At 37.8% G+C, this 15885-nt stretch overlaps 1 protein-coding gene across 6 annotated transcripts in view; it reads right to left on the bottom strand.

The window, feature by feature from the left end:
• The window catches only part of fam184b (family with sequence similarity 184 member B), a 77525-nt gene that overhangs the window by 28315 nt on the left and 33325 nt on the right, over nucleotides 1-15885 (bottom strand). For all 6 annotated transcript variants that reach the window (XM_057843512.1, XM_057843516.1, XM_057843514.1 and 3 more), the window contains 3 exons: nucleotides 11959-12573; nucleotides 7999-8134; nucleotides 2044-2192 (listed from right to left, as the gene is read on the bottom strand). In XM_057843512.1, coding sequence (XP_057699495.1) covers nucleotides 2044-2192; nucleotides 7999-8134; nucleotides 11959-12573 — 900 coding nt within the window. The remainder of the gene's footprint in view (nucleotides 1-2043; nucleotides 2193-7998; nucleotides 8135-11958; nucleotides 12574-15885) is intronic.

Below are 15885 nucleotides of genomic sequence, written 5' to 3' on the forward strand. Positions count from 1 at the left end.
GAATTTCAATAGATATGAACGTAATGCAGTCTAGATCGGTGGTTCTTAACCTTGCTAATGGTACAGAACCCCACAAGTTTCACATGTGGATTCACTGAACCCTTCGAAATTAGATAACCAAGCAATTTTTTTCAAATTCAAAACCGATATATCTAAGCTAGCAAGCTAATAAATTAAGCAAATTCCCATTAAAAAATGTCTGAAATTGACAGCATGTTTTATAAACAGGTAAAAATTTGGGACCACAATGCCCATTGGTCTGTTATATTCCCTAATGCCAAGTGTGAGTCAAGCTTCCACTGAGCAAACCAATTCCTCCTCCCATCAAATCGAAGACTAGCGGTTAAAAGAAATGAATTAAGCCTGTAAATTGGGAGCAAACCAGTCAGAAATCTGGTCTAAAAAGCCACTTTGCCTTGATTTAATCCGCGTACGAAAATAGGGCTCTGCGTTTCTTTACCTTCGCCGAACCCCATAGACTTACTCACCGAACCCCTGGGGTTTGATCAAACCCAGGTTAAGAACCACTGGTCTAGATTCATGGTTAAAAGCAAAAAAAAAAAAACAAGGCATTTGTCATTCATTTTACGTTAGTATTTCAAGCCAAAGTGAAGCAAATTTTTTCCGTTCATTTCATTTTTATTTTTTTAAATTTACAGTATATATGTACATTTACGTCCTTATTTTAGAAACTTAGTTTGACCTGACGCACGAAGAAATGACATTTAACATGAATATTTTCTGCATAACTAGGACGTAAAATAGTAAATTTTGAATATAGCCTCTAACTTTTTAGCAAAACCAAACTTTTACCTTTTTAGTGGCACTTTTACATATAAATTGGAGCCAAACAACAAAAATAAAATGATTACAAGCCAGGAACAAAAATTGTTTCTGTAACATGGTGAAATAGGCCTGTCTGATTTCATACTACACATCCATCAATAATAAGTAACAAACTATCAGTCTTGAAAAGCTCAGCTTACAGATGAATAGTAACATTATTATTATGCAATTTTTTTGTTATTTGGTGTTGTATTTTAATCTTTAGATTAAAGGCATGATTCCAGATTGCCTTGCTAATGTTTGATATTTTTCCATTGAGAAAAAAGACAAACGTGGGCAGCAGTGTTGTTTTCATCAACGATGACGAAAGTATTTCGTCAACGAACAACTTTTTTCATGACGATGATGTCACGATGACACACTAAAAATGTGTCTTGGTAGACAAAAACATGACGAGACAAATGAGAGTTGTCGTTTGACGAGACGAAAACGAGATGAAAATTCGCCTTAGTTTCCATCATAAGTTCACATTGTGGGACATTTTATCATTGTATGTGTGGTTAGCACGCATTTTAAGCAGTGTTTGGTCGTTTCACTCATGTGACGTGCTGTGACACCGTTGAGTAAGCATGTGCCCATTCCAGGTTCCTTTTGTGAAACATTTGTCCGGTGCTGCTTGGTAAGTTTTGCTTTCTTATCTTGGCGAGATCTGCCATGTTGCTTTAGCCTTTAAAGGTCTGTGATAAGTGATCGTCACACACTAAACTAACTTGTAGCTTTAGCATAGCGTTCACGTTAGCATAGCATTTCCGTTAGTATTAGCATTTAGCGCGGTGCGCGTCTTCTTAAACTCCTGGAAAACGTACATACAGTTCATGGCGTCCAGTTGAGTTTAATTAATAGTAAATAATGTGCTGTTTTCCTGCTGAGTGTGTATTATCATCATGATGATGGTGATGCCTTGTAGACGACAATTATAAGCTCGTCTGTCAATGTCAAACCTTTTATTTATTGATTTATTCATGGACTAAAACTTTTGAAGTTTATAGAGGAAAACGTTTTGAGAATTGTACACTAAAACTAGACGAAAGACGAAGTTTTCATCGACTAAAACTAGACGAAGACAAACACATTTTAAAATGACACAAATTCGACTAAGACTAATATGTATTTTCGTCCAAAAGACTAAGACGAAAATTAAAAGGGCTGCCAAAAACAACACTAGTGGTCAGACATTGTCTAGGATGTGTTTGTCACCTGGCGGATCTGCCGTGCATGGTCGTTGTTCCTGCCGCTAGTCTGGAGCTCCAACTCTCTGTTCCTGCTCTGTAGGCGACTCAGCTGGCTCTTCAGATCCTCCACATCAGCACACGCACACACTTTGCAGCCTACGTTCAGCAACTCCTCTTAAAAACAGACAAAATACACACGCATCACCAGGGGTGAAAGTGGGCCAGAACGGTCAGGAACACAGTTCCAGTATTTCAGTATTTATATATTATTTTATTCAGGGCCGAAACGCAGTTCCGGTACACGGCTTTGATTCCAAAAATATGACGGCAAATGTAAAAAAAAAAAAAGAAATGCTAAGCTGCCACACATGCATTTCATCTCCAAGAAAACAATCCACCAACATCAGATTTACATACACAAATGTTTACAACAAGCATAATAAAGTGCTTGTGTAGTGTAATATGTTTCCATTGATATTTATTATTTTATTTTATTCCACGGACAGCATGGAGGTTTCCCCATCTGCTGCAGTTATCTGAGTCTGACGATGATGAGTCACGTCAATGTGCGAATGCAAAGCAAAACGCCTGGACTCATTTATTCGTTCAATCGCTGACATACTGACATGTGATCAGCAGAGATAGTTAGCTCTGATTGGTTCAAATGTGCATGTTTTCTGGAACAGCAAAAAATAAAATAAAAAATAAAAAAGTTGAATTGATGCGACAAAAAAAGGGCAATGCAACAGAAAATGGATCAAATCTTTAAGAGCAAGGAAGGAGTTGAGGAGTCTTATTTATCATATTTAGTTTCATTTGCTCGGATGGGGAGGTTTAGAACATCTTAGTGTCGATGTGCACTTTGGACTTATATTTGTTCATTTATGTTAGGCTACTTATTCATTTCCTTATGATTTAAAAAAAAGAATGTTTGCGCGCTCTTCAAAATATATTCCATTTCACTCTACATAATATAAGTCATTTGTACTTATTTTTCTGAATGTATGTTACTTATATCTTTATCATTAAAAAAAAAAAGAAAGAAAGCAAAAGTAAATGTTTACATTGACTTCAATTTTAATATACAGTACATACTATGTTTTGAATTAGTTAAAATTGAGACTTGGCGTTTAGTATGTGAGGAAATGAAGAAAATAAAAATGAGGAGATGGAAGTTGGGGTTATTGCTGTTTGTGTTACCTTTTATTTTGCAAATCATTGAAAAAATACAATTTTGAATGAAAATCAGTTTTCGTATGTGTTATAGAAATAACTGTGCCAAAACCGTTTTCTTTGCATTTCAGTAGTTTTAGACGGTTTGTCCACCCCAAAAATGAAAATGAATAAATAAATAAAATTTCTGGCTCCGTGGCGAACTTCACGTCGCGGAGTTCCGGCAAGAAATTCAAGCCACTTTCACCCCTGCGCATCACTCAAATAGGTCTCATTTGTTTTTCACGTTATGGCAAGTCTTTCTGCAGATGGGAAGTGGATGTTGGAAGCACATTTATTGCCCGGCCAGTTTAGAATGAATCATTGATAATATTTGTTTTCTGTCAACAACAACTTCCCTAATTTATCTCTTATTCTAGATGCAGTGAGATTGAAATGCCAGAGAATATACTTCCACATAAAAATACGTGGCGGGCTTGTTCTTGAGTTTGACATCCATGCTGTAAGTGGGACTTGAATATTTAATTATATTTATTACCATGGCCTTTCTTAACTTCACTTTTCTGCTGATGACATTTAAGTGAAATCTCCTTTTCCTTGCCGACAATCAATTTAGGAAGCACATCTCTGCATGTCTTAAAGATATTAATGCTTGGATGTCACTAAACTGCCTCAAGCTTAAGCTTGACAAATGGAGCTTCTCATTCCGCGACAAACAACATCACCCTCTAAGCACGGCAGTGTTGGAAAAAGCCTTGCGCTTATGTCAGAGTCAATACATAATATTTTTTCAGTTTCTTAACTTTTTCATGAAAGAATTATGATTTTTTAAAAACCTTTACAAGGGATTCATTTAAAAGCATTGGCTGCCATTGACGGCGCTGGAAGTCTAATCCCTTTGGACTGGGAGGGGCAAATGAACGTTTGTTTGTTCATATCCAGTGCCACCAATGGTAGTGAAACAATTAAAGCCTGTCTCCCCTTTTAAATGAATTGGACATCTATCAAGGATGCAACAATACTCGGTTTTATATTGAACCGTTCGATACGCCCTCTTCGATTCAGCATGCAAAAACATTGGATCCAAATGAAAAGCTCCAAAAACACAGACACAGAGAATGGAAGTCTAAGTGCCCGGATTCTGAACAGTTTTAATGTTTCACATTGAGAGTTTGACATACTCCCATTGTGATCATTCAAAATACCTTTTTATTATGACAAAGCAGCGAACAGGAAGGGATTATGGGGGGACAGAAGAAAAGAAATACAAGAGAAGAAGGAAAAGAAACACATACACAAACAACAACTAGAAATTCCAATTTTATTTTTGTCGTCTCTCTCGCTAAAATGTCCGGCGCAGCTTTGCCTTGAAAAAACAAACTCTGCCGCTAGCAGCCCCTCTCCTCCACTTCTCCCCCAAACTGCATGAAATGTGGAACTGTGGCGCACAAGGATCATTGCTCGTGAGGAAAGACAGAAACTTAAGGAGGCAGCTTGCCGGCTTCAATATCGTGTAGATCCATTGTTTGATAGTATTTTGGGTGAGCTGATATGCTGCCCCCACTCGTACATATTAAACAACTTTACGGATACGTACGACAAAGTCCGCCAATATATTGTTGCCGACTTGGCTGCTACGAATAACCTCGCTTTGACACGACAGGTTAAGACAGTGAGTCACAGAGGGTTAACACACGGTTACATGATGAACAATGAGTGGCAAATTAAGAGCGCTGCACTTCAAACTCGTCCTGTTTATGAAAGTCGATTGTCAAATGCTGGTGTTGTGCAGTCATGAGCAGACATGACTTCTGTGGCGTTTGTTAACTGTTTTTAAATGTCCAACAAACTCGCGTGCACACACTAGATATCATCAAATAGCAACCTAGAAAGAGTAATACCAATCAACAGTGTGCCCCGCTTCACTTTACAAACAGTGAAGATTGTTCTCAACACTTTTATACAAAATTTCTTCAGATCAGTAAGCACATAAATATTTTGCACAATAATGCATGTTTATATGATGGCATTGTTATTTTTGCTTGTTAGCAAAATAAAAAAAAACATTTTTTTTTTTTTTAAACCCTTGTAATTTTTGTTTCAGCGCAATAAATGTATTGAATCGATCCCTCATATCAAAAATCGTACCAAAACGTGACTTAACTGTATCGTTGCATCCCTAACGTCTATCGGTATCAATGGCATGCAATGAGTTAAATACTATTCAAAAACAAAAGTGTTACCAGTGTGTATTTTTTTGTTGTTATTATTTTAATTTCATTCATTTTGTTTTATTAATATTGCATCAATTTATATATGGCGGAAAACACAGACAAGGCTGAACAATATGTCTATATGCTGCCAAGCAGATTCATGGAGCATGAAGTCCCCGAACTATTTTCAATTTGTCCGTTTTACCCTGGAAACCCCCGTTTTCAGACGTCGCGCAATCGCTTTTGTTCAAACCTAGCCATAAAAAGAAGGTATGTAATCGCATTTATTATTCGAAATGTCTGTCATTTTTAGCTTAGAATCATTCATTGATGTCTAATATTTAGTTTAAAAAAAAAAAACGACTTTAAAAAATTATTCACTCGCATATTTTAAACTTTTAAACAAATTACGTCACAATGGAAAAATTAGCGTCTGTAAAAATGTCACGGATAGCTACCTCATAACTATCGCTTGATTGTATTTTTTTCGTTACCATCTCATTTTCCCCAATGTTTTAGATGATAAATAATTGATCCAAACAAAGAAAAAATACATAAATAAAAGAAAACGTTTAAAAGGGTAAATAAATGAAACTGAAAACCTCGATCTGTCCTTGATGTCTGAGATTTCTGCATCGCGACCCTTGTTATATTACCATGTTTCACCCATAAAATCCCCCAAAAATCCGGCTGTGGCCATTCACAGCTGTGTCTTGACACTCGGTGATATATGTTACATGGAGTTTTGGCTCGAAAAGAGGTAAGTACGCGATAATATCTCGTTAAAATCCTGGCGTCTTTAATTATGCTCTAGCATGCTCTCACCTCCAGTTAGGGTTTTGCTGTTGAAATTTTTTATTTTTTTAAATGCCACCCTGCTTAAATTTTTTCTTCCGCCAGAAAATTGAGATTTAATGTTTTCCAATGATGTATCACACATAGGACAATTTTGAAATTTAGCCAAATTGGGGGTCTCAGAGCGGACCTTCAAGTCACTTGAGTCTTTTCCGCCATGTATATTTAATAAATACAAAATATAAAGAAAATACAATAATGATTAATAATTAATTTTTAAAAAAGCATATGGCGGAAAACACTCAAGCCTGAAAAAGCAGTTTCTGCTCTTGCACCCCTGTTTAAAATAAACTGCTGTATTTTAAGCCAAAAGAACTGTTGTGTTTGATAGAACAATGTGTCTATATGCTGCCATAGCAGATTCATGGCGCATTAAGCCACCGAACTATTTTTAATTTGTTTAATTTAATATCTGTTGTACCCCCGTTTACAGACGTCGCGCAACCGCTGTTGTTTAAACCCAGCCATAAAACGAGGGTAATTCATTATACCGTATTGGCCCAAATATAAGACGGTGTTTTTTTGCATTGAAATAAGACTGAAAAAGCGGAGGTCGTCTTATATTCTCGGTCTAGACATTATACCCATTCACGACGCTAGATGGCGCCAGATATCATTGAAGCGATGTTCTGTCATGACAGATCTCAGCTACTCTCAAGTTTAACCAGTTTGCATTATTTGAGAGCAATGTTTTTCCTTATTCAGATTTGTTTCAAGACTACAGTTACAGTTAGACTTCACTTTGATGGTTAATGCAGTTATTACAATTTTGTTGTTTTATCATAATAGATGGGTTTACTTACATTTCTAAAACTAGAAGCCATTCATTTACGAATGTGATTGCACTTAAGTTCACATATTTAAATGTTCAGATATTAAGATTTGAATGAGGCAAAATAACATGCATTTTCTCTCAAATATATTGCTATAATCATTTGTTTCAGATGTACTGTGATTATTTTCTGTATAAAAATTAATTTGGTGTTCAAAAAGTCTTTTTTCAAACTTGAGTCTTGAAAAAGAGGGGGTCGTCTTATAATCAAGGCCGTCTTATATTCGTGCCAATACGGTATTTATTATTCAAAATGTCTATCATTTTTAGCTTAGAATCATTAATTGATGTCTTATATTTCGTTGAAAAAAAAACAACTTTAAAAAATTATTCACTCGCATATTTTAAACTTTTAAACAAATTACGTCACAATGAAAAAATTAGCGTCTGTAAAAATGTCACGGATAGCTACCTCATAACTATCGCTTGATTGTATTTTTTTTGTTACCGTCGGATTTTCTCCGATATGTTAGATGAAAAATAATCGAAAAATGGGGGGGGGGGGGGGGACGTTTAAAAGGGTAAATATATGAAAAAGAAAATCTCGACCACTCCTCCATGTCTGCGATTTCTGCATCGTGACCCTTGTTATATTACCATGTTTCACCCATAAAATCCCCCAAAATCCGAGCTGTGGCCATTCACAGCTGTGTCTTGACACTCAGTGATACATGGAGTTTTGGGATCGAAACAAGGTAAGTACTCGACAATATCTCGTTAATGTCATGGCGTCTTTAATTCTGGTCTTTCATGCTCTCAACTCCAGATAGGGTTTCGCTGTTATTTTTTTATTTTTTAAATGCCCTCCTGTTCAAAAATTTTCTTCCCCCATTCTAGTGACTATTGTTCCTGAAGTGTTAAGGACAAATACAAACTAGTTTCATGTGATGGAAGTCTTATTAATTACCTGCTCGACTCTGCAGTTCATCTTCTTGCAGGAGTAGCCTCTCTTTGGCCACAGCAAGCTCCTCCTCTGCCCGTTTGACCGTGCCTTCAGCCTCGGACACTCGTTTTCGATCCAGCTCCAACTCTTCCTCCAGGTTCTAAAAATGGCAAAAGGGGTGCAGCAAGGAGGCACATTGGGGTCAGCAGAGAAAAGTGGAGTTTGACAAAGATCATGAAGACAGAGTAAAGCAGCACAAAAGCGAGCAAGTAAACATTTCTAGCTTTGGTAGCATAGCTGCAGGATTTTAATGGTCTGTTATAAGAGATTATGTCAACTGTGTGTAAAGTCTCGGTAGGGGGTCTGAATGATCGGGTTCTGTGGCTGCAGCGATTGTATCCTGTGCAAACTGCTCATTAGGACATAACTGACAGTTGGAAAAGCACTCAGCAAGCAAAGCCTGTGGTTAGGCAAGCAAGTTCTCCCGTCTCTGACCACCGTAGATCTCAAAGACTTGTCATTAGCTGGCAACATAAGAGAGGGGAGGTTGTGACATATACTAGAGCTTTATCTGATAAGGAAACTGCAGCTGTACAATACCAGTTATAGTTCCACTAGAGTAGGTGGTATTAGGCAAAATACAGCATGCTGCCATCTAAATAGTTGTTATGGATGGGCTACGAATTTTAGCTAGGTAACGAGCAGAGTGCCCAGCCACCTGGCTGAAACCACCATTTGCCTCTGGGCCTAACTAAAAGACTCAACAAAAGGTTTTCTCAGAAATGTATCCAGTATATACAGAATTTATTTACATTCTGTGTTTATTTGAATGCGTACAGATTGGGGCTCAACGACCTTAGGAAAAACTGACATTGGGAGTTTTAGGGAGTTTGCGACATATTGCGATGTACAGTATATCGCGATATTAAAACTAGAAGAATTTTCCCCCAGATGACTTGAAAAGCTGTTTGGGAAGACTTTGGTGGCTCACAGATAATAGGCTGTCCACAGGTCTCCTTATGAGATATTTATGAGAGGCAGGTCATGAGGAAGGCAAAACACATACTGAATTGTGTACATCATCCCCTTCATTGCTGTTTGAGGTCCTCCCTTCAGGCAGGAGATTCAGAGTCCCTGGTTTTAAGTCAAATAGGACAAAGAACTCCTTCTTACCCAGTGCAATTCGGTTGCTAAATTTGCACAATTCTTGCACTTAGATGCAAAACTGTCTATAGCATTTTAAATTTGTAGTCTGTGTTTTTTATTGTATGTGTATGAGTTGTTATGTTATCTGTTATATGTATGGTTACCTGCTGTAAGACAAGTTTCCCCTTCTTAGGGAACAATAAACTTAAACTGAACTGAACTGAACACTATGACCACATTGACCACATATGACCATCCAATCACGTGATTGGAAATCGGGCCGATCACGCCATTTTTCAGAGGATCGGAACTGGGTGAAAAGGATCAGGTTTCTAATTTAAAAAATACAGTATATTTATGTTTTTCTGCTTCATGTCCGTACAGCCTCTCACCCTCCCTCCTGCTAGGCAGTGTGAACAAACTGTTTTTCTTGGTCACCAGTGTAGCTGGCATTTGGTACTTAAAGTTAACAATGATTGACAGGTTTGTGGCTTTGGTTTGGCCAGAGACGCCTCAGTAGTTCTACGATCAAAGGCACAAATGTGTTAATCATCAATAAGCTTGGTACACAGTCAGAAGTGTGCTGTGGCAACTCATTCATTGTGTAAGTGAGAAGCTGTTCTCTGCAGTGTGAGCGTCAAAGCTAAAAAAATAAAAAAAGGTTTTCGGTATTGAATCTGGACTCGTATCGGCAGATTCTCAAGATCTGGTGACTCGGACTCGGATGCAAAACTATGCGATCGGGACATCCCTAGTATTCATATAATGCCACTTATCTGTGAATGATACAGATTGGTGTATGTAAAAGGGATCCAGGAAGTCACGTCTCAGCACAATTGCTGATTTTATGAAGAAAAAAGAAAGTTTACATTTAAAAATAAATGAATAGATAAATAAAAAACAAAAAAACAATCGCATGTCCTGCCAACCGTCCCTTGAAAAACAGAATCGTCCAGTATTCAGAAACAAAAGTACATTCCCGTAGTTAACTTTCAAGGGACACACTTTGTCCCGTATTATCATGAAACTCGAAAATGGTGTCTTATGTGTAGAACGAACGAATACTGGTATGGCACGTTACAAAAATATTACTGGTGAACGATAATTATTGGTCCGATAATAAGAATTATGACGTCATCCCGATAAATCCAATAACATTATTAATGGGACTGATAATATGTACTGTGCTGGCTTTACAGTTTACACACTAGTATGGGAAATCAGTTGACCATTTGCGGGGCATTGCTCCCACCTGCTGGTCAGAATATTTCGCTGCATCTATTTTTTGTTACAGTTTGGTTCACAGTACAAGCTCATTCACTTACATATTGCGGTGTCTAGCATTAGCATTGACAATCGTGAATGCTTTCTGTTATGACGTTTCTGCCTCGGAAACATATGTCTGTAAGTATTTTATGTCTACTATAACTTATGGATGTGCAACATGTGGTGAAGGGTCATATGTACTGAACTCCATAAGTTGTTGTGTTATAGAAGCCAGCCAATGCTTTAGTAGCTCAAGCTAGTCACCAGTGCTATGCTATACATATAATAGTTGTGTATATAAGTGTATCGTGCAGTTTGTTGTATATTGAGTATTGAATATTTGTATTTTTCTGTTGTACTTTCACAATATAAAGACGAGTGTCTTCCCATAAAAGCAAGAAAAGACCAAGCCTTGTGGTTTATGGAAGTACATTCATTTTTAGCTGGCTGTTATGCAGTGCAGAAGTGAAACGCACTGTTTTGTTCATGTCATTCTGAAAAATCTAGTGAGATAAAAGGCAAATCTATGTTGAATCCACCACTAGGTTTTTTTGTTTTGTTTTGTTTTTTAAGCCTCCAGGTGTTCAAAAACTCAGGTTATACATTAAAAAATTATATATTTATTATCGGTTATCGATATCAGTATTGGCTTTGAGGAGCAGGAAGTTATCGATATCGGTATAGGTTTCAAAAAATGGATATCGTGCACCCCTAAAAAATATGCGGAGAAACGCATTCCCCTGCCTCTCCTGCTTTTTGACCAATGAGCTGACGGAACAATGACAATAGGAAATCCCTCTCATCTCATTGGTCGAGGTACTGTCGCGATCGGGAAACCACATAAGAGTGTGGGAGATAAGAGGTTTGAGTGAAGCTTGCGTAAATAGCATGTTCAAAATAAGGATAATTTGTTTTCTTGTTCTTCGTGTAGTTTATTTCCACTAATCGTATCGTATTTGTGTGTTCTGTCAATTACATCTGTATTTCCACATTTTATTTGGAGTGATTATTTGCGAAGAAGTTGTTTTTCCGGGTGCTTATACCACTCAAATATGTACCTGATTAATTCAGTTTTGGGTAAAATGATTATAATATTATAATTAAAAAAAAAAAAAAAAAAAATTCCACATACAAAAAAAATAATTAACAGGTGACAGTTATCGGGCCTGCTGGCTCTACCAAGGAGTTGGCCCCTTTTTTTTTTTTTCTCCCAGGGAGTTGGGAACCCTATATCCAGCATACCCTGGTTTGTGCCAAAACAAAACATGATACAGAACCTCGGCGGCTCTGTCTTTTGGACACTTTAATCTCAGACCGCGATTGTTGCTACATGATTCTGCAGTAACACTCGTAATGTAGAAAAAATATCAATTAATCAATAAAGCAGGAAAAAAAAACAAGTCATAAAATCTGAATCTGTATTCGTCAGAATCAAAATGACTGAATTCCTTTTTGACAATCAAAAGTGAGCGTAATTATCTTTGCAAAGAACTAATGCAGAGCCAGAGCAAGTATAACTAATGTTATGTTCGCTGTCTGTGTAAGAAAAAAGAAGCAGTCATGGGATTCTACCTGTATGCGCTCCTGAAGTTTGACTGTGTTCCGTTTGCTCTCCGCCTGCCTTTCCAGATGGCTCTCCACCTCGGCTTCAGCTCTCTTCACTCGCTCTCTTAAAGCACTGTGCATTCCTTTCTTCTCTTCTTCCTCTTTTTCCTCCCACCTGCGCTGCTCCTCTATCTTCTTCCTCATTTCTTCTTTCTCCTCTTCAAGTAGTTTCGTCTTTTGCTCCCATTGCTCCCTTTCTTGCCGTCTCTCCTCCTCGCTTTGATCTCTTTCTTCCTTCATTATATTCACCTCCTCCAAAAGTAATTTTACTCTCTCCGATTCCTGCTCTGCCTCTTCTCCCTCGTCTTCAACCTTCTCCTCTGTCTCATTCTTCTCGTCCCCACTAACTCTTTGCCTCAGCTCACGTTTGTCACTCAGATCTTTGACCATCTCCTCGGCCTCTTCCAGTTCTTTGCTCAATCGCAGGTTTTCCTGCTGAGCCGTGCTGATCTGGGATCTGGCCTCTTGGAGATCCTCCTCTGCAGCCTGGAGCCTCTCCTCAAAATCTCGCCTTAGTTCAGCTTCAGTTTCACGCTCCCTCTCCTCCGACTGCATGCGGAAGAACTCAAAGTCGGCTTGTACCTGGACACATAGGAGGTGAAATGTAAAAAACTGTAAATATTTTGCATTTCCAAAGTGTGAATTAGAGAAGGGCACAATGTTAGCAATTGGTTCAACACACTGGCATTGAAATAGAACTTCAGTACATTCAAAATACATATAAAGTAGTGCACATACTGTATATAGCGGAAAACACAGACAAGACTGAAAAAGCAGTTTCTGCCCTTGCACTCCTCTTCAAAAGAAACTGCTGTATTTTAAGCCAGAAGAACTGTTGTGTTTGATAGAACAATATGTCTATATGCTGCCATAGCAGATTCATGGCGCACTAAGCCTTCGAACTATTTTCAATTTGTCCGTTTTACCTTGAAAACCCCCGTTTACAGACGTCGCGCAACTGCTTTTGTTTCAACCTAGCCATATAAAGAATTATATTTATTATTCAAAATGTCTGTCATTTTTAGCTTACAATCATTAATTGATGTCTAATATTTAGTTTAAAAAAAGAAAAAAAACTACTTTGAAAAATTATTCACTCGCATATTTTGGATTTTTAAACACATTACATCACAATGAAAATTTGGCATCTGTAAAAAAGTCACAGATATCTACCTCATACTTACGCTTAATTGTAATTTTTTTTGTTAGTCGCATTTTCCCCGATATGTTAGATGAGAAATAATCGATCCAAAGAAAGAAAAATTGAAAAATAACGTTTAAAAGGGTAAATATATGAAAAATAAAATCTCAACCACTCCTTGTTGTCTGCGATTTCACCATGTTTCACCCATAAAATCCCCCCAAAATCCGGCTGTCGCCATTCAAAGCTGTGTCTTGACACTCGGTGATACATGCTACATGGAATTTTTGTATCGAAACAAGGTAAGTACGCGATACTATCTCGTTAAAATCGTGACGTCTTTAATTCTGCTCTCGCGTGCGCTCGCCTCCAGTTAGGGTTTTGCTGTTTAATTTTTTATTTTATTTTTTTAATGCTCTCCTGTTCAAAAATTTTCCTCCCCAAGAAAACTGAGATTTTAAGCTTTCCAATGATGTATCAAACATGCATATAGGACAATTTTGAAATTTGGCCAAATTGGGGGTCTCAGAGCGGAACTTCAAGTCACCTTAGTGACTTCCGCCATATATATATATACAGTGCCTTGCAAAAGTATTCGGCCCCCTTGAACCGTGCAACCTTTCGCCACATTTCAGGCTTCAAACATAAAGATATAAAATTTTAATTTTTTGTCAAGAATCAACAACAAGTGGGACACAATCGTGAAGTGGAACAAAATTTATTGGATAATTTAAACTTTTTTAACAAATAAAAAACTGAAAAGTGGGGCGTGCAATATTATTCGGCCCCCTTGCGTTAATACTTTGTAGCGCCACCTTTTGCTCCAATTACAGCTGCAAGTCGCTTGGGGTATGTTTCTATCAGTTTTGCACATCGAGAGACTGACATTCTTGCCAATTCTTCCTTGCAAAACAGCTCGAGCTCAGTAAGGTTGGATGGAGAGTGTTTGTGAACAGCAGTCTTCAGCTCTTTCCACAGATTCTCGATTGGATTCAGGTCTGGACTTTGACTTGGCCATTCTAACACCTGGATACGTTTATTCTTGAACCATTCCATTGTAGATTTGGCTTTATGTTTTGGATCATTGTCCTATTGGAAGATAAATCTCCGTCCCAGTCTCAGGTCTTGTGCAGATACCAACAGGTTTTCTTCCAGAATGTTCCTGTATTTGGCTGCATCCATCTTCCCGCCAATTTTAACCATCTTCCCTGTCCCTGCTGAAGAAAAGCAGGCCCAAACCATGATGCTGTCACCACCATGTTTGACAGTGGGGATGGTGTGTTCAGGGTGATGAGCTGTGTTGCTTTTACGCCAAACATATCGTTTTGCATTGTGGCCAAAAAGTTCAATTTCGGTTTCATCTGACCAGAGCACCTTCTTCCACTTGTTTGGTGTGTCTCCCAGGTGGCTTGTGGCAAACTTTAAACGAGACTTTTTATGGATATCTTTGAGAAATGGCTTTCTTCTTGCCACTCTTCCATAAAGGCCAGATTTGTGCAGTGTACGACTGATTGTTGTCCTATGCACAGACTCTCCCACCTCAGCTTTAGATCTCTGCAGTTCATCCAGAGTGATCATGGGCCTCTTGGCTGCATCTCTGATGAGTTCTCTCCTTGTTTGAGAAGAAAGTTTGGAAGGACGGCCGGGTCTTGGTAGATTTGCAGTGGTCTGATGCTCCTTCCATTTCAATATGATGGCTTGCACAGTGCTCCTTGAGATGTTTAAAGCTTGGGAAATCTTTTTGTATCTAAATCCGGCTTTAAACTTCTCCACAACAGTATCTCAGACCTGCCTGGTGTGTTCCTTGGTTTTCATAATGCTCTCTGCACTTTAAACAGAACCCTGAGACTATCACAGAGCAGGTGCATTTATACGGAGACTTGATTACACACAGGTGGATTCTATTTATCATCATCAGTCATTTAGGACAACATTGGATCATTCAGAGATCCTCACTGAACTTCTGGAGTGAGTTTGCTGCACTGAAAGTAAAGGGGCCGAATAATATTGCACGCCCCACTTTTCAGTTTTTTATTTGTTAAAAAAGTTTAAATTATCCAATAAATGTTGTTCCACTTCACGATTGTGTCCCACTTGTTGTTGATTCTTGACAAAAAAATTAAATTTCATATCTTTATGTTTGAAGCCTGAAATGTGGCGAAAGTTTGCAAGATTCAAGGGGGCCGAATACTTTTGCAAGGCACTGTATATATACTGTATATATATATATTTTTTTGTTTTGTTTTGTTTGTTTGTTTGTTTTGTTTTTTAAATGTAACAGACGCAAAATTTCACAAATTCCAAACATTTAATGAAATCCTAAACCCTATTTTCGATTTACACACTCAGAGATAATTAATTTAGCCATAATAATTAGTTTGCAGTTGCACTTGTATAGTAAGGCCTTATACCTTCAGAACTCTTTCCAGTGTGGTTTCCAGTGTGTTGTCAAATGCTAAACTTGTTCACCTACTGTATGTCAGAAAAGATAATAAAATGGCCGAGTGGCCATAATGCTGTCAATTGGTTTAAATGTCAGAAGAGATCAAGTTAATTAGACTAGGTTCAGACTGCAGGTATTAATGCGCATGCATATCTGATTTTTTTGTGTTTTTCCGACCCGAGTGAGGCATTAACTTGACGGTTTAAATGGGACAAGTCCCATAGAAGTCTATGTCAATATCGTATGTGGTTAAAATCCAATCTGGGTCACATTTTTCCAGAATGTGGCCAAACTCGCAAGTCTCCCAAAT

Source organism: Corythoichthys intestinalis, chromosome 8, assembly GCF_030265065.1.
Source record: "Corythoichthys intestinalis isolate RoL2023-P3 chromosome 8, ASM3026506v1, whole genome shotgun sequence".
Lineage (NCBI taxonomy): Eukaryota > Metazoa > Chordata > Actinopteri > Syngnathiformes > Syngnathidae > Corythoichthys > Corythoichthys intestinalis.